The 19,873-nt window shown below is 44.6% G+C and overlaps 1 protein-coding gene across 1 annotated transcript; it reads left to right on the forward strand.

Moving 5' to 3' along the window:
- The first annotated feature begins 18,721 nt into the window (after nucleotides 1-18,721).
- Nucleotides 18,722-19,660, forward strand: LOC145389915 (uncharacterized). Its single transcript, XM_080265031.1, has one exon. It carries the CDS (start codon nucleotides 18,722-18,724, stop codon nucleotides 19,658-19,660), a length of 939 nt encoding a protein of 312 aa, XP_080121157.1.
- The last annotated feature ends 213 nt before the right edge of the window (nucleotides 19,661-19,873 follow it).

Raw genomic sequence — 19,873 nt, forward strand, 5'->3', positions numbered from 1 at the left:
ATGTGTAAATAAGCAGTTAGGCTGTTTGCACCATGTTCTTCAACTAACTAATTCAGTGCACTGGGGGACACTAGTGCATACGAGATTTCTTGGCACCTCTTCCTTACTCATTTATTTTACATACTGCTAGCAGCCATGGCTCAGTGCGTTAGAACTCCGCACTGACCGAAGGGTCGGAGGATCGAATCCACCCAAGGGTCATTGGTAGACATCAGGAAGGGCATCCGGTCATAAAATGCTACACGCTCCAGTCCAAAAGTCCTCTACCCAGGGGCAACGCCTTAGCCCTTCGGGGATACCTGGCGTAAAACCAAATTATTATATTATTATTTTTTATTATAGCACAGTCTCTCTATCTGTCTATTGCCAGACACCATAATCCCTTAAGGGGTGGCCATTTGACTTTGAGTTATTTGTTTTAAGGGGAGGGGCACTAACCCTCCACCAACCCACTTGTTCACACGTAGGGAGCACGTATGGTTTGGTTATATGGTTACCACCCAGCGTTGTAAATGGTTTCTTGGCTTACAGGAAACCATTTGGCTTGTCACTCAATGTAAAGCCACCTGTAAAGGAAAGAAAAGCAATAAGAAGTGACAGGAAAGATGGGAGAAATAGGAAGAGAGGAGGACAGGCACAGAAAAAGAATGATAAAGGCTAAGGAAGAAGTAGGCAGCACTACATCAAGTGAGTGGATGATGGTACAGTACATATAAACATTCTTATGTATATTTTATATTTTTTTTTTTCCACAAAATTTATCAACTAATTTAAGAGGGTGTTAAGGTGTATAGAATAAATTGCTAAAGAAGAGGTGTTAGGAAAGCTCCACAACCTTTATACTGTACTTGAAAGGTATATTCATTTGTAAAATTTACTATTTTATTTTTTCTTACTGCTTCCAAACTATTTAATTCATCTTAGAAGAATAGCCTGATGGTGAAGGGGTTAGGTTGAGTTATAGGTTTTTGCATTGTATGGTGAAGTTAGGAGTTTGGATGCTGGAATGATTGTCCCATTGTACTGGGCATGATGTTGATAGTTAATAAGTGTTGTTCAGTTAGGTCTTAGTTATAGGTTTTTGTACTGTAAGGTGAAGCTAAGATTTTGAATGCTTGAATAATAGTTCCGTTCCACTAGACATCCACTTGGTAGTTCGTTAGGTGGTAGATGGTTGGGAACATTATCCCTGGTAGGTGCTACCATGTGAGTGGTGTGGGAACAGAATCCTGGTACCTGGCCTTGCACAACAATCCCAGATGGAGACCTCAGCCACAGTTACACAGTTGTCAGAGTACTTGATAAGACTGCTATACATGTATATCTCTTGTACAAAACTAAAATCTGTTCATTAGGGATAGGCTGGATTTGTTAATTGAACACGACACTCAGGCAGGAAACTCAACCAAATGTACGCAGTTGTCGTAGTTTAGGCAGAGACAACAGTTAGGCATCAACTGAGCTGAAAAGGTTGAGAGATCTTTGTTAGGCTAAACACACTATAGGAACTCAACCAAATTTATGCAGTTGTCATAGTTTGGGGAGAGACAACATTCAAGCATCAACTGAGCTGAAAAGGTTTAGGGATCTTTGTTAGGTTAAACACATTACAGTACATGTATACTGTAGATGCCATCAACAGGTTATTAAAGGCTTGCATGTGGAGGCATAGCCAAGTCCCTCAAAATGATAAAAGCAAATGTAATACTGTTGATAGTTCTAGTTTTGTACTTTTATTATTATTTTTATTATTAATGCAGCCCACCTTATCTATTAGGTGGAAATTATAGTGAGGATGAATATGGTGATGATGATGATGATGATGACAACAGCTCACATACTTGTGTGATAGTTTCAATTTCCTTGGTTCTGGATCCTACCTTGCTTCTGTGTGGGAATTAGGGTTAGGATGATGATCATGAATATTTTATGCTGGTCCTGTGCCAAATCTGTTTTAATGCCTTAGGGAAAATGGCCTAAGGTTCACATTAATCATCAGGAGTTAACTAGAAAGCAGTACTAGGTTCAGCCATTGAAATATAAGAATTATTAACCCTATGTACATTTTTTGCACAGATGTCAGATATTTATTGGGAACCATATATGCTGTGAGGGGTTGGGGGTCAGGAAGAGTGAGCCTAGATGTGGTTTTATTAAAATTTGACACCACATGACATATGTACTAATGTTTAAGTAATGACAAAGCAGTGTTCATGCAGTCAGAGCCATATTATTAAAACTGAAAGTACAGAAGCATCAGAAAACCCAAAATTTGTATGAGTGATGGGGTATCTGCTGGAGAAAGGGCAGCCTGATGGCAGAGGACAGGGTGACATGAAGGCAGTTCATTTGTGGCCACCCCTTCTGGGATTAAGGTATCTGGCCATAAATAGACATGTACAGTATAGAACACCTGTACTTGTTAGATTAATCAACTTGCAGCCCACATTACAGAGTGTAGTCAGCAGTAGTACAGAAGGATCGGATATGTTATGTCACCATGACATGGCTTGGAAATTATCATTTGATGATCCTTATCCATAACATTGCACTCTTAGTTGTAATAATATGGCCATAAATCCTCTTTATAAGTCTGGGATGCATGCAGGCAAATTTCTGCTTTAAGTGAAGTACCTTAGAGATGTGTTAGATTCATGAGGAGGGCTAAAAAGCCAAAGGCAAATCTAAAACAACAGAACAAAGCAACTTTATGAAGAATGACAAGCAATTTTAACAGGAAAAAAGGTGTTATTTATCAGCAGTGTATTTTGAAAGTTTTCAAGGAAACAAAATTGGTACATCAGTCTGTTTCATGACAGTAAAAAAAAAAAAAATCTTATGCATTCCTTTAGTACCCCTTGAGAAGCGTAGGAGTACGAGGCTAGTGTTTTCAGTCCAGACATTTAATGGCAGGGTGACCATTGGTTCATGTATATCTGATCTGATCTTGTTTCTCCTGATTTACAGGATGAGTTGAATGGAAAAGTTTGTAATATTTTCGAACATTGCTGCCTGATATGGGAAAAGTTCTGATAATTTAGTGTGATCCCTGACTTATGAGAGGACTGGCTAAATGTATGATACAGTATAAAAAAATTGTACAGTATATACTTTCAGATGGATTTATGATCAGTTTTCTGCCATAGCTGTGATATCTTTTTTTCAAGTTGGATGAGGAGAAGAGAGAACTGAATTTAACCCATGTCTCTTAGTTATGAGATGAAATTGATCCTAAGGCTGTTGTGAATCCCTCATAAGATTTATAGCCCTTAACCCCATGTACCCCATAAGAATTAAAGTAAGGTGGAATTGGTTAACCTGTGGTAATATTGAGCTGGTTAAATTAAATGTTATATGTAGTAAGTTAAGTCTAGTAGGTTCAACTAAGTACAGTAAGTTGAGTGTTGTAGGTTAAAGCAAATAAGTTAGAATGAGTATATTAATTCTATTATGTTAAATCAAGTAGAGTTCATTAAGCCACTGTGATTCAGAAGATCAGATCTGCCAGGCATTGGCTTTGAGACTTGACCCATGAGAGTGAGGGTCCCATCATACTGAAGGAGTTAAATAAATCTTGTACCCCGTTCCCTGTGGCCACAAGAGAATTTTCTCATAAGCCCTTCAGAATTACTGTATTATGTAGCTATATCAATTTTCAGAAGTTTTGACATTTTTGAGGCAATCATTCTACCTCCTGACTGTATTTCACTTACTGTTCAATTTTAAGGTCTTTTAGTAATGTCTTTTATGTAACATTTCTTCATGCTGCTGTTTCCTTTTTATTGCCATTTCTTCTTGATTCCATTTCATTATATAATTCAGTGTCATGGCCTGTATTACTTGGCCATTGGAGTTTGTTATGTAGTTCATTTTTGGGGGGCCATGGCGTAATTTGATAATGGTAGATTAAATATGATATTGGCCATCATTTTCCTGAAAATCTTGCACCTCAAAATTTGCCAATGAACCCCTGCATAAAACTTCCAGCATTTAATCAGATAATCATAGTACTGTATGAGTTACTAATATTCATGAAATTCACCCTGTTTTACCTCAAAGCGTATGTGTGGTTGATATGACCCTTCTGGCTCAATAGTCGATATGGAGAGGAGAAGGTTTTATTGTAGGAGGCGATTTGTTTGTGGCCACCCCAAACGGGATTGAGGCGTCTGGCAATAGATAGATAGATAGATAGAATATAGCCAGCTCTATTGCCTGGTGATATTGGTGCCACCATGTGAAGGGATCCCTCTCCAGTATCAACCAGAACCTAATTCATAATACAAAGAGGGGTGAGGTATGATTCAGCAACAGGTAAGAAAAAATAAATAAATGAATATAAAGGAGTATCAACAGTACATCATGGTTAGTGAAATGGCCCACACATATACATTCAGACGGTTGTAATTACATAACTTGTTTTAATATGAGGGACCTGGGTCACTCATACAATTCAAATACCAGTTTGTGGTTGCTTAGAATGAGTCATAGTTGTAAGGAAGGAGTAAGTCTCCTGGGTTACCATTCATACTGACAGCCAGTCTAACAACAATTGGCCATCAGCTCAATTACAAGAGATTAGGAATTTATGTTAGGATAGAATTAATGCTCTGTAGGCAATTTTGATCACCTTAGGAGTTCCCTTCACACAGTCTCTCTTCATATGATATCTCCTTGGTTACTAGTCTTATCATCTGTGCAGTCTTGCCACACTTGCCATCAACTAATCTGAAAGGGTTGGAGATCTCTCAGGCTAGAAAAAATAACTTGTAGACAGTTTTAATAATCTTCAGAGACCCCATTAGCCATTGTTTCCTCTGGTAGAACTAGGCCAGTAAGCAAGTTTAATCTCCTTTGGAAGAGTCTCCAAGTAGTAAAGAAGTTGATCAAGGCTTTAGCCACTCCAGTTCATGTACTCTTTCCTAAGCTGAATGATATTACTTAGAATTAACAGGATTAAAATACAATACCAGATGCAAAGACCCATGGATTAAGTATTTTATTTCAGTTTTTCCCCTTCGTTCTTTCCTCGTCTTTCTGCCTACGGGTGACTTTACACTCCCAATTCTGTCTTGCATTCCTTCATTCTTTCCTCTTCCTTCTGCCTTTGGGTGATTTTACACTGAGTGACAAGCCAAGTGGTTTCCTGTACACCAGGAAACCATAAGCCGGTGAAGGTTCATACCCAAGGGATGATTGGGGTTTATTGCTCACGTAATGCTTCTCAGGGATGAGTGAGGTTGGTCTCTCTCATCTTAAATGTCAGGACCAACTGCCTAGCCCCGTTCTCCTACGCGCCTCATGGGGCAATGTAGGATTGGATGATGGATGGATTTCAGTTTTAACCACACACTTGAAAGATGAACTGATTTTATTCATGCTTCCTACAGATGATATTCAGCATGGGAAAGACTTTGAACTGGAGGGGTTATATCGTATCATTTATGAAGGTTCCAACATGCTTGCATGCATTGGCTTTGGTCACCTAATGGCGACTTTCCATGCTGCTCGATTGCAGTAGCTCAGTAGTTGCGCTTGCTCTTCACAACCATAAAGTTGACAGTTCGAGCCCCCACCAGGGTAGCGTATACGAGGTCTCTCCTTGCCCTTCAGAGCTATGTGGTCCATTGGTCCTAGCTGGTTGGGATTAGCCCTCTGGCAACCTCTGTGATCAGCCTCCTATCCCTGATGTCACACACTATGACCTTGTTCCAAGCCATTTTCTGTGTCCAGTTGCCATCCTCCATCCTTTCAACATGCCCCGTCATTCAATCTATCCCTTCTTATTACAGCACCGATACAATACTCTTCAGTCATGTTCTTCCTCCATTAATCCCTTTAATACAGTACTATATATCTGTCTCAAGTTAGATATGATGGTCTGGTGGTAGAAATAGATAGTAAAATGAGAATATAACTACATCTTTTGGATTACAGGGCACAAACTGCTCCAATGATTAGCCTTTATTCTTGCTAATTTAAGACTGTTATTCAGCTTGGGTAAGACTTTTCAAACTGGAAGGGTCACATTACAACCTTCAGGAACCTGTTCAGTAGGAAAGTAATTAAAGGTTGATAGAGCTTTTGGACTGAAGGTGTTAGGGACAGGCTTCATTAAGCCATTCTTGTTACCTTTAAACTATGTTAATCAGCATAGGAGAGACTTTTCAAACTTAAGAGTCCCATATGACATTCTTTAACATGTGTAGGAGAGACACTGGATAAAGCCTGATTGGAGATATAGTATATTGAACTGGAAGGACTGCATACCTTACATCCTTCATTAACCATTGCTGCTACCTTTAAATAAGAATTATCATACTGAAGGTAATTACTAGCAGCCTTCATTAACATATTACTGTACTGTAATTAGGAGAGAGGTTTCATAAGTTGATTGGAAGTCAGGAGACAGCAGGAATATACCATTACTGTTGAGGGGGATGAATTTGTGTGTAGGCTATGATATAGGAAGCATATCTCAGAATATGGATGTACAAGGTTAATCATATCTTGTATAGTACTTACACTTTCAGATTTGATAGCTTTTCCTTTTGTAATCTTTACTGAATGATGCAATCAGTTCATGATTACACATTATATAATCTCAGACTTCATCTGTGTCATTGTAGTTGGCTCACCTTGACAAATTTTAGTCCTTCTGCTGCTTAGTTCCTGTATCTAAGTGGCAGAATAAGACAGTATTATGGTTTTGCATCCTCCCCATAGATCTTCATTGTGATCTGCATGATAAGCTAGTCTTTATCTCTAGAAACAGCTCAGCATTCAAGGTGGAGAGATGCCAGGTTTTTGTCAGTTTAGGGTGGACATGTAGTCTGTATGGTTTGTCTTTATTGTTTTATGTATTCATTATTATTATTAATATTTTTTTTTACTGTAGATCAAATTTAGCGATTCATCTCTTCCGTTTATAAATCGGTACAACAGATAGGCTTTCATTCTCAGTTCTCACCGAAGGTATGACCAATAAGTATTGTACTGTCTTCCTGTGCAGTGTATATTTTGTCATTTGTACTCTCATTATAAGTTTCATTAAAGAATTTGTATCATATGTTTAGTTTCTGTGTCACTCAGTGTGTTAAGTTTATGTAATATATGGTTAATCGTAAGACCTGCCGTTCGATAGCAGGCTAAGTTGCAGTTTTTACTTTCTCCCTTTATATAAGTAGCAACTGCTCTATATTCTTTCCATAGCACTTGTTCATGATTAGCATTAAACTGCAGGCTTAGGTATTCCAAGTAGCTCAGGAAATTTCGAGATATCTTCTAAAGCGACATTAATAGGTACATGAAAATTTAGTTTAGTCTATGCATGTTGTCCAATTTCCCATTTTTTGTAAACATGTAAAGAAATAAAATACAGTAGAAGTTTTAGCCGCTAACCTTGTGGGGCCGCGGTAGCAGGGTCAGCATGGTGTTGGCCTGGTAATCAGGAAGACCCGGGTTCAAGTCCCGGTGTGATAGAGGTTTCTTTAAAATGTGGATGAGGGAAGTTTGCGTAGCAGGCTTTCCTTAAAACCACAAGGCCCCATACTTGCACTTCAGCTCACATACACCAAGACACTTACACACACTACTACATACATACACACACACACTACTACATACATACACACATCAAGACGCACACACACACACTACTACATACATACACACATCGACACACACAAGACACGTACACAGCCACCTTCACTCAGTAGACACACCACACACACAAGACACGTACACAGCCACCTTCACACAGTAGACACACACACACGACACGTACACAGCCACCTTCACACAGTAGACACACCACACACACACACACAGAGGGTGGGACAGACACACCACAGGCAGACACAGAAGGGTATATACAAAACACAGGGAGTGAGAGAGAAGGGGGTTTTATTAAAAAGTCCAATTTTGGTATACCTCCTGTGGCAAAATTGATATAGCCCCCCCTTTAATATTTTTTGGATATTTTCATTTAGTGCCCCCCAGGCCCCAGACCCACTCGGCTGAACCAATTGTCTGGCGTCAGCTGGAACATGATGCTAGAGTTATGTCGGTCGTGAGGGGGTTAATGGTGACAGTATTGACACTGTCAGGCTCCTATGACTCACTCAGTCGAATAAAATCGTCTGAGTCAGCTGACATGGGGTACTAGAGTTGTCCCAAGCACCAGAGGGTTAAGAATCTTAACCCCCCAGAGGGGGGGTTAAGATTCTTAACCCTCTGGTGCTTGGGACAACTCTGGTACCCCATGTCAGCTGACTCAGACGATTTTATTCGACTGAGTGAGTCACAGGAGCCTGACAGTGTCAATACTGTCACCATTAACCCCCTCACGACCGACATAACTCTAGCATCATGTTCCAGCTGACGCCAGACAAATTTGTTGAACCAAATTGTCTGGCGTCAGCTGGAACATGATATACCAGAGTTATGCCGGTCATGCGGGGGTTATTGGTGAGTGTAGTAACTGTCAGGCTCCTATGACTCACTCAGCCGAAAAAAAACGTCTGTCAGCTGGAATAGAATACTAGAGTTGTCCCAAGCACTAGAGGGTTAGGATTTTAACCCCCTGAGTGATGCTCGGGACAACTCTAGTACCCCATTTCAGCTGACTCAGACGATTTTATTCGACTGAGTGAGTCATAGGAGCCTGACAGTGTCAATACCGTCACCATTAACCCCCTCACGACCGACATAACTCTAGCATCATGTTCCAGCTGACGCCAGACAATTTGGTTCAGCCGAGACAGGATCCTAGGATCCTGAGAGACACTATAACAGCGGTTCCCAACCTGGGAGCCATGGCCCCCAAGGGGGCCATGGGACATTGACTGGGGGGCCATGGGCCTTATTGGTAATATAAGATACTATAAGTTACTTGGTCTGGGTAAAACCTGACAGAAATCAAGTATGAAATATACCTTATTGTGCTAATTTAGCCTTAAGTATATTGGGGTAATTACCGTTTTCTGCACAATATCAAATATTAAAAATATATAAATATACGATCTGAGTTATATAGGGGCCATGGAGCTTCTCATAATTTTCTCGGGGGGCCACAGGACCAAAAAGGTTGGGAACCACTGCACTATAACATCACAAACAAAATACAAAATGCCTTCCCTCCATCCTGAACGTACTATAATTCATTTACATTAAGTAAGCTCGTATTTTCGTATTTTTGCAGCTTATTTCATGTATCTTAGTTAAAAGAAAAAATACTACGAGCCGGTGAATAAAACCCACACTTGTAGACGAAGAATATAATTACCAAACCGTTTCGGTGGACACTGCCACCATCTTCAGTGGTCAAGATAGTGAGAGGGAGTGACATAATGACCATACAAGGGTTCCTTTTTATGCCTGTGTGTGTGTGGAAGGGTGGGGTAAAGGTGAGGTGGGGTGGGGTAGATTGTAAGCGGGGATTAACCCAAGGGGGATTTTGGGGGGGACATTACCGGACAGGTCATGTGTAATTCCTATCTGACCTTACCTGTGTCGTAGCAGGAAGAGACATCCTTCCTGCTACGACGCAGGTAAGGTCAGATAGGAATTACACCTGACCTGTCCGGTAATGTCCCCCCCAAAATCCCCCTTGGGCTAATCCCCACTTACAATCTACCCCACCCCACCTCACCTTTACCCCACCCTTCCTGCTACGACACAGGTAAGGTCAGATAGGAATTACACCTGACCTGTCCGGTAATGTCCCCCCCAAAATTCCCCTTGGGTTAATCCCCGCTTACAATCTACCCCACCCCACCTCACCTTTACCCCACCCTTTCACACACACACAGGCATAAAAAGGAACCCTTGTATAATCAGTATGTCACTCCCTCTCACTATCTTGACCACTGAAGATGGTGGCAGTGTCCACCGAAACTGTTTGGTAATTATATTCTTCGTCTACAAGTGTGGGTTTTATTCACCGTCTTTGATTATCACGCAAGAGTGATTCATTCAGCCAATACTACGAGCTCTGTATCTTTTCATAGCCCTTCTTCGTGACTAGCATCGTATTCTAGTTATCTATAGTTACAACTGAGCATTCAAGTTGGAGGGATCACAACTTTAAGCAATTACAGTAAACAAACAAACAAAAAGCAAGTGTCGTCCTCTTGACCTCTCGTCTTCGCAGGAATGCAGCGGTGGCGCCATCTTGTGCGTGGAATGCGTGAAGTGCAGGCTCTTGAGTGGAAGGAGCACGGAGCCACGGGAGACTTAATAATATTCGCTAGTCAGCCAGTCTAGAAGCCTGGGACATTTGCCTGAAATAATAATAATAATAATAATAATAATAGTAATAATAATAATAATAATAATAAAAATAACAACAAAACCACTCATATACATAATTCAATATCTTAGTCACTCGATCTGTCCATTCCGTCTCTTCTGTACGAGACGCATTTCTGTAAGCTATTTTTTCTAACATGGGAGGTTCGATACGTTTGATTAAGCCTATCCATAAGACTCCTAAAGCTGAGTAAATGCCTCTGAAAGTTGCAAAATATAAAATATAAAACGTCTATATGATATAAAAACCTTTGTTCACCTCCGGACTCGATCTGTGGCGCCTAGACCAAGCTCTGACGTCATATTTACACTTTGCTACCTTTAGACGATTTCCTGGAGCTTAAAGAAACCCTCTCGGGATGATGGGACAGACACAATAACCCCTTCAGACAGAGAATGACTTAGTTACTTTGTTCTAGGTAACCGGACGATTTTATTCAGCTTAGGAGATCCCCTCGTAGTGAAGGGGTTGATGGTGACACTATCTAACCCCTCCAGTACGAAATTTCTCTCCAGAGTTGAAGAAAATCGTCTGGAGGAAGAAAGATGAAAATCGAAAAAAGTGTTAATGTGGCGCGGTGTTGCTCCCGTAGTAGGGAAAAGCTACACGTACGATAGCAGGGGCTCTTTTCCCTGGTACGTACTCTGGCCGTAGCCGGGAGCTGATCTTTCCGACCAGAAGCAACTGAAGGGCGTACAAGGCCGCTCCTTCCCCGCCACATATAGAGACTGTCGGCGCGGTGTTGCTCCTGTAGGGGAGAACAGCAGGAGAGGGATGCACTGGGGCAACTCTCTCTCTGGGGTGTACTAAGGCCGGAGCCTTGGGTCGCCTTACCCTCGTACACTTTATTAGGCCGTAGTCTTGGGCCTCCTGCCCTAGAGGGTGTAACAATTGCCGTCAATACGGTGTTACCTGGGACTGAAGCTAGTTCAGTCCCACCCCTTTTCTGACGATGGTTGTCCCGCCTGCAAGGTAGTTGCCTTTCCCTGGTCACCTGGTGTTGGGGCAGTTGCGGGGAACAGGGGCTCAGGATTTTAGTGTCCTGGTGACCCTCTTGATCGGGGTCACTAACCCCAATGTTGTATCCTCCTGGGGTGGTGGTGCGTTGGCGGCCCGGTGGTGGGGTGGGGGGTGGTGAGGTGGGAGGTCCGGCGGCGGGCACGGCGGGCATTTTACCACCCTCCGCTTTGTAAAAGTCACGACCCTGTGACTGGAGGTGGTAGGTGGTGGAGGTGGAGGTCTGGTGGGCCGGGGTGAGGTGTTGGAGGAGGCTGACCCAGTGGGTGGTGAAGGTGTTGGGCTCCTGATGGGGGTTGAGAGTGAGCCGGAGGGAGGATGGGTGGTCAGTCCGGCGTAGGAGGCGGAGAAGGTGGGGGGCCCTCGGATTCTGACAGGTGGGCGGTCGTGGTGGCGCTATAGCACCCTCTCAATTTTCGTCTCTGGTTGTGGTGGTACGGTGGTGGTGGTTGTTTCCGCGGCGGTGAAGGTGGGAGTTGGTGATGGGTGGTGTGGTGCAGTGTTGGTGGTGGGCGTAGCGGGCGGTGATTGAGAGTGGTGGGTTGGAGGAGGTGGGGTAGCCGGAGGAGATGCAGGCGGAGGTGAGGTTGGTGAAGGATCAGAATCGGAGGAAGGTGGTGGTGGGTCAGGTAAGGGTGAAGTGGGGGAAGGGGTTTGTGGGTATGGTGAGGTTGAGGGTGGGGTGGGGGAGGTGAGCGAGGAAAGAGAGGCAGGTGAGAGTGAGGAGGAGGATGGTGTGATAGGGAAGGCGAATGAGTTGGCTGTGTTGGCGGGAAAAATGAGTGGCGGGGAAGTGATGGTGGCGGGTGGTGTGGGGTGGTAGGTGGGAGGGAGTAGACAGGAGGAGGCGGTTTTGGGAAGTAGGTTAGGGGAAGATGAGGTAAGGGTTCTAGGAGGTCTGTGAAGGGGGAGGCAGGCTTTGTGTTGGGGAGGAATAGGAAGGGGGGAGGCGGTAGTAGTGGAGAAAGTGGTGTGTGAGGTGGGAAGGTTAGGAATAGGGGTAGGAATAGGAGAGGGCAAAATAGAAGAGATAGTGAGAGGAAAGGAAAAGGAAAGATGACGTTTCCCCCTGTCGTGGACTGGGGGAGATGTGAGGTGGCCCTCGTCATTACGGTGGGATGCGGGGGCAGTTGGGGGGGCGCCTTCTGTGCCTTCCTCGTCTTGCATTCCTGCTTTGAGGCTTGCGGCAATCCGCGTATGGTGGGGAGGCTTGTAAGCGCTCTTGTGTTGTTTTGCTGCGCCGGGCAACTTTTAGCTGTTCACGAATGTCGTGGATTGGGCACTCAGGGCAGCAAGGAGAAAATTCCCACGGATTTACAGGGATGAGATCCGTGGGGAATTGCTTGATGTTCCCGATGCGTTTGGGGAGGAGTGGACGGCTAGAAGGCGCCTTATTAGGTTGATTTCTTTATCCAGGTCTCCCGTCGGTTCATGTATTATGAAGTGGTTTTTAATGAAACCGGGGAGGGTCCTGAGGAGTTTGTGGAATATGAGTTGTTCCCGGGTTTTTGCGTCTGTGCCCGGGTACGCAGCGGTGACGGAGTAGTCCACCCTTCCCTCAATTGCTGCTTTTTCTCTCACATCTTCTATTCCCTCCTTCTTTTCGTTCAGTACTCCCTCTTTCTTTTATTTCCTCCATTCCCTCTTTCCTTTCCTCCATCACTCCCTCACTTTTTAACTTCCAATACTTCCTCCCTCCTTCCACTATTCCTTCACTCCGTTACTCCCTAACTCCATTCCTTCATCCTTCTATGCATTCTCTCCCTCCCTCCGTTATACCCTCTCTCCCTCCACTCATCCATCATTCTCTCCATTCCTCCACTCCCTGCCGCCTTTCACTGCTCCCTAATTCTTTCCATTCATCCACTCCCTCCATCCCTCCAAGTATTCCCTCCCTCACTCCTTCCATCCAACTATCTATCCTTCTAGCGAATCCCTCCACTCTCCCGTAACCGCAGCCCATCTTTTCCTTCCTCGTTCTCCATTTTTTCTTTCTCTTCTACCAACTTTCCCTCAAGGTTTTCCTCCATCTCCTATTCTTCTTGCCTCCCTCCCTCCACTAGCTGTCCTTCTCTCCCACTTCTCCTCCTACTTTCCTCTCCCTCCAATTTCCCTCACCCGTTCCCTCAATCTTTCTAACCCTCAGTCAATTACCTACTTTCCTTCCTCTGCCCCTCCATCCCTTCCTCTCCATCCCTCCATCCTGCCCTCCCGTTTTTCCCTTCCTCCATTTTCTCTCACTCTTCCTCATATCTACCTATCTATCCCTTCAGCTATACCCTCACTCCCTTCCTTTGAAAACCATTATTTTATACTCTCTCTCTCTCTCTCTCTCTCTCTCTCTCTCTTCATTAGTACAGATATTACCTCCCTCCATCTTCCACCTGCTCCTCCTTCTCCTCCTCCTTTCTTCCCCCATTCTGCTGTCCATCTCTCCATTTCTTCTCCTCCTCCTCCCTCACTTTTCTCTCTCCCTCCTCCTCATTCTCCACTTCTCTCTTCCTCCATCCCTAACTCCCTTTCTAATTTTTTCATCCTCCCTCCTCTTCTTCCACTTTCTAACTCCCTCCTCCACCTCTTCCTCCTCTTCTCTTCTCTCTCCATACCTTCTAGTCTCTTCCTTTCTTCGCTCACGTCGTTTACTTCATTCGCAAATACTGTATCTCCCTTCCTTCTCGCCCAATCACTTTTCTCTCTCTCCCGTTCCTCCCTACCGCTTCTCCCTCTCTCCCGTCTTGCTCTCCTTCTCTGCCTTCCACATTTTCTCCTTCATTTCTTCCTTTCTCCTTTCCTTCTCGCTTCCCCTCCCTCCATCTCTACCCCGACTCCAAATCACGGCTTTCATTTTTTTTTCCTCCAATCCATCTCTCTCTCTCTCTCTCTCTCTCTCTCTCTCTCTCTCTCTCTCTCTCTCTCTCTCTCGTTAACTGTTACATCCCCATTAACTAGTAGAAATGTTAATTATACAATGAAAACACTTTAACCATAATATGATCAGCTGAAAGTTCTGGGGACGAAGCTGTATAACATTATATTACCTCAGAAAAAAAGCAGTATACCCTAAAAGAAAGCGGAAGTCACCTTCGGCCGCCCGTTTATCTCCCACCTGACGTCATCAGAATGTGCGCACGAAGTGACCTTCTCTCCTTGGACCTTGACCTGGATGAAGGTGTCATCGAGGCTTCCGTCGTATGTGAGGGCGTCTAGTTGCGATAAGGCTACAACTGTGCCCAGAGATGGCGTCGCTGCCTGTTTCACAATTTGTTTGAATTGATCCCATTTTAGTCTCGGGACGATTTTCGGAGTGACAGTGGCGATTATTTTACCCAGGTTAGGTAATGTGACTGCAATCTTTTCTTTGTCTGAGTCGAACCCTATGTCTAAGAGGAGTTTAACCATATCCAAGTACTCATCAATGTTACATTGGTCCGGGTTGAATTTCGGCAATTGAATGTGATGTTTGGCTGCCATTGTACAAGTTTCCTTTTATCGTTCCTCCGTGCTTTTACTCGGATCCAGAACCACCGCTTGCCACCAGTGTTATGCTGGTGTTTTTAAGGCGACTTCTCGTCCTAAAAACACTAGCGACTGAAGCGGGGTCCTCTTTCTAGACCGGAAGTAAAGCACCAACAAAGGAACAGGACATAAAAACCAGGCAGTACACCTTAACACATCTATAACCTTAATTCTAACCGTTACAATACAACACAGAGTGATATTTGAGATACAGGGGAACAGAGACACAGAGTTAACATTCAGCACCACAAAATATAGTTACACTCAGTGCACACTACAATGCTCATACAGGGATATCTTGAATTATATATGGTATTGTCTATGTGTCACTTTTAGGCAGGATATACACTGAACTGATCACAAAGGGGATAAACAAGATTGGGAGTCTGTAGGGGAAATATTACTATAAATAAGACAGGGTGCGGATAGCGACACTTGACACAGTCACCTGGTCACGGCGACACTCACACTCAGGCGACTTTGATGAATGGTCGTGGAGAAGGAAGACGTGTTTCTGAGCTCTCCTCTAGCTGCAGGGTTGCCTCACCGGCGTTAGCTTTTTCCTTTTACTCGCCACTAGGGCGTTTTTCAATAAAGTTAGGTTAGCTAGACCTCATTTTCCTCCCTGGCCTTAGTAGATATAGTAGGTGTCTATATCTAATTACTGAGATTGCCTTTGCTTACTCACCTCTGGAGTGTACCCCCACTGATCGCTCTGGGGTGAGTGACACACAGGCGCGTCCTCCCGAGAGTGGTTTGAGAGGGTAATCTCAGACTTGGTGTGTTTCCCCAGGCTCTTTCTCCCTTGGTTGTTGTTCTCTTTCTTCCCACTTCTCCCTCACGGGGGAAGTGGTAACTATGGCGGACGCCACTACTGCCTCCCGTAGTCCTGACCGACCCCCGACTGCTGCACGGACGGACTGCCCCCAGACTGAACGGCCCCAGACACGTACCCGTCTTGACATTAACATACACAACGCCGAGTTTGTCATGATTCATGCGGTTAGTTCCACTCCCCTGTCCAGCCTCAATCCCTTCATCATCAAGAAGGTGATTGATGGGTGTGCAGGAGAGGTGGAACAAGTGAAAAAACTTGCGAGTGGAGACCTTCTCGTAAAAACCAAGAATTCAGCTCAGGTCAAGGATTTGCTTAAACTGAGGAAGTTCCACTGTCACGATGTCCAAAAAACGATCCCGCACGCCATGAATTCCTGCAAGGGTGTTATCACCTGCAGGGATCTTGTGCTTATGGAGGAGGAAGAAATCGTACAGGAACTTGCTTAGCAAGATGTAATAGAGGCCAGATTCATCACAAGATTTTCGGAAGGCATAAGGACGAAGACCGCAACAGTTGTTTTGACTTTTGGAAAGGTATCTCTCCCAACCAATGTGAAAGTTGGATATGAAATAGTAAATGTCAGACCATACATCCCGAACCCCCTTCGTTGTGCAAAGTGTCAACTCTATGGACACCACGAAAAGGCTTGTCGGGCTTCCAACATTGTGTGTGGCAAGTGCGCGACTGTAGGTCACTCTGCTGACAACTGTACATCCGAGACTGAGTGCTGCTTTCACTGCAAGGATGCTCACTCCACTTCCTCAAGGGCTTGTCCCAAGTGGAAGGAGGAGAAAGAGGTCTGCACAGTGAAGGCAACTGAGGGCATTTCCTTTTACGATGCAAGGAAGAAGGTGAAGGAGTTGCATGCAACTCCCAAGCCTAATATCTCCTATGCATCGGCGGTTGTGTCCCGTCCCGTGATGTGCACCGTTGAGACACAGACTGACCTTACATTCGCTCCTCATGCCCCACGCCCTACCTCTCGGTCTAAGCCTCCTGTACGTTCCAACTCTCTGACAGACATCCCTGTTGCCACTTCATACTCTCAGGCTGCCGCTGCTCCTTCGCAGTCAGTGCGGCCAAAACAGAAGCCTGACAAGTCAGATAAAATTAACTTGACCACCCTCACCAAACAGTCACGTCCTCATGTCCTTCCTGCTCCTAGTCCAGCGAGCGAGAGAAAGAATAGCTCTTCCTCGATGGATTCTGGGAGCCTTGTTATTGACGAGAATATGGAGATCTCCACGAGCAAGCACCGGGAAAGGTCCCCCGGTAGCCACTCGCCTGGTGGCGGGCGGCATAAAAAAACTAAGAGCACTGGCCACCCTCGTAAATCTTAAACCGTCGCTTTCACTGTATTACAGTGGAATTGTAGAGGTGTCGGGAATAAGTTACCAAATATAGCAATCTTGCTGTCAATACACAGGCCAGACGTTATTTGTTTACAGGAGACGCGCCTGGAGGATCACCCTGATCCTCCACAGTTAAAACACTACCACTCGTATAGAAGATATGAAGGTCACGGAGTCGCCATATACACCCACAAATCACACCCACAAACGGAAGTGATTCTAAATTCTACTCTGGAAGCTGTCGCGTGCAGAGTAAAATTTAATAACACGTATCTGTCTATTTGCTCTCTGTACTGTACTCCACACGGCCCCATTGATAGTGATGCTTTAAATTCACTACTATCCATTTCATGGACCGTGTATCATGGTTTTTCTCAAATATCTTTCAAACTAATCAATTGATCGGTATGATACTTTGACACAGTGTACATGACACCTCCCGCTAATTTTTGGTAATATACGGCATTGCCAAGTGGTGTTAGTGAAGGCGTTTACTCTTGACGTTTAAAGGCAAAGTCGCGTGAGCCCTGCAGGGCTAATCTACACAAACGAACGTCCGCTACCCCCCATCTCCTTCCTCTCCCTCCCTCTCTCCCTCCCTCCCTCTGTCTCACTGTTTCACTCTCTTTCTCTCAGCATTCCCCCCAATACCTGTATGTAACATACAATATGCAATAAAATACCGTTTACCATTATATTATTCAGTAGTAGCAGATAACTGGAAAGTTCTTAATGAAAAGGATATAGCGTGGTCTGACCTAACGACCATAATAGGCTAATGGTTAAGTTTTCCCAACGAGGGTGTCAGGTGCGGGGTTGTCTGTCGGCTGCAGCACTTGTAGTATACCTACTGACTGCATCAGGCTAGTGAAGGACACGGATGCCTCATCGCTGTCATGGCCGCCATGTTACTGTGTCCGCGTCGTTGCAGAAATGCAATTGCACTCCGACTCCTAACCATATACAGAATGGAGAAAGCTGACAATAGATTAAGGATTAATCTCAATAGGTAAGTGAATCTTCAAGTGTATAAATACATAACAACACACTCACACGCAAAAAGCACACACATATTGGTCACTCAATCAATCAATGCATCTATCTCCCTATCAAATTATCTATTACTTTGTCTCTATCTCACCCGTAGTATACAAAACGGTGGCTCACCATTATCCATTCAATAATTGCTACACTCGTTGTAGTAAATAGGTTGTTATCTATTGAAAGTATATATTTATGAAAACACAACAACAGTATTGTGACATTCTTTAATATTTCACGAATGCTTTACAGACTATGTTATTGTTTTTAACTGCATGCTTCTGTATGTATTCTACAATTGTAGTTTTTCCTGCACAGGCCTTATGATCGCGTAGCAGATGTCATGGGAATGACGGTGGGAGCAGTGCGTGCACTTGTACACCGCAACCCGGGTTCTCGCAGTGGTACACGAACACCACCACCTGGGACAGACACTTCCCTGCAACACCACCAGGCACACCGACACCCACCTCCACACCACGTCTCTTTGACAATTTTGCCATTGGTGCCATACGCCGCCATGTACATGGTGAATTTGCTAAGAAACATACTTTCACCATTAGCACGTTGACAGACGACTTACGGAAAAAGGACATCATCCCTAGTGAAACCTCAGACACAGCGGTGTGGCGATTACTACACAGCATGGGGTTGCGCTATAAGACCTCACAGAGGAAAATGTACGTACGCAAGGAGTCACTTGATATTGTGTGCTGGCGCATTGGCACTCTCCGATCACTCAGGGAATATCGGAAGGAGGGGAGACGAGTGGTATACGTTGATGAGACATGGTTCACCACGAGGATGCATCCCAGCAAGGAGTGGGTGGACACCTCACAGCCTGCGACCAGTGCCGCCTACAGTCGTCAGGTCCCGCCTGGAGAGGGTGAGCGCTTTGTGGTTGTTGCTGCGGGCACAGCTGACGGTTTTGTTGACGATGCATTCTTGTGCTTCCCAGCAAAAAACAAAAGTGGTGACTATCACGGCGAAATGAACAGTAATCTCTTCCTCCGCTGGCTGACGTCGCAGCTCCTTCCAGCCTTGCCTGAGCCATCAGTGCTGGTGCTTGACAATGCGCCATACCACAACCAGCTGAGTGAGGAAAGTCGCTGCCCTACCACCTCCACCATCAAAGCAGGCATCGTGGAATGGTTGACGTGCCGCCAGATACCATTCCCACCACACGCCACACGCCCTGAGTTGCTGCAGATCTGTAAGCAGAACCGGCCACAACCGCTGTACCAGATTGATGACGTCATCCGTGCATGGGGTCATGAAGTCGTCCGACTGCCACCAGCTCATCCTGAGCTCAACGCCATTGAGCAGGTCTGGGGTTCAATGAAAAAACATGTGCGTTCCTCACTGCAGCGGTTCACTCGGGCAGATCTGCAGGCCAGGATAGAGGAAGCCAAGCTTAGCGCAACAAGGGAGGTGTGGGAAGGTGCAGTGAGACGGTCCAGAGCCTTCGAGGATGAGTACTGGTGCACGGATAACATCCATAAGCGTGTAGATCCCGTAATTATCAACATCGAGAGTGATTCCGAGGATGATTTGTTCCTTGATAGTGACGAAGACTGTGAATAAACTTTCTGTAATATGCTCAGTTGTTTGCATCACTTTTCTACCTATTATGATATTTATTATGAGAGAGAGAGAGAGAGAGAGAGAGAGAGAGAGAGAGAGAGAGAGAGAGAGAGAGAGAGAATTTCATAAATCCATTACGGCCCTATTATGTTGTGTTGATTATATACCGTACCGTACTGGTTTGTAAGTTAAACTGTGTGATTTAATTTTGGA

This window comes from Coenobita brevimanus, unplaced genomic scaffold, assembly GCF_032717465.1.
Source record: "Coenobita brevimanus isolate Jiangsu-jjx unplaced genomic scaffold, ASM3271746v2 jjx.HiC_scaffold_2602, whole genome shotgun sequence".
In the NCBI taxonomy this organism is placed as follows: Eukaryota; Metazoa; Arthropoda; class Malacostraca; order Decapoda; family Coenobitidae; genus Coenobita; species Coenobita brevimanus.

Bases quoted from the DNA above. Each gene is read 5' to 3' on its own strand.
- LOC145389915 (XM_080265031.1), top strand. From the start codon at position 18,722: ATGGGGTTGCGCTATAAGACCTCACAGAGGAAAATGTACGTACGCAAG.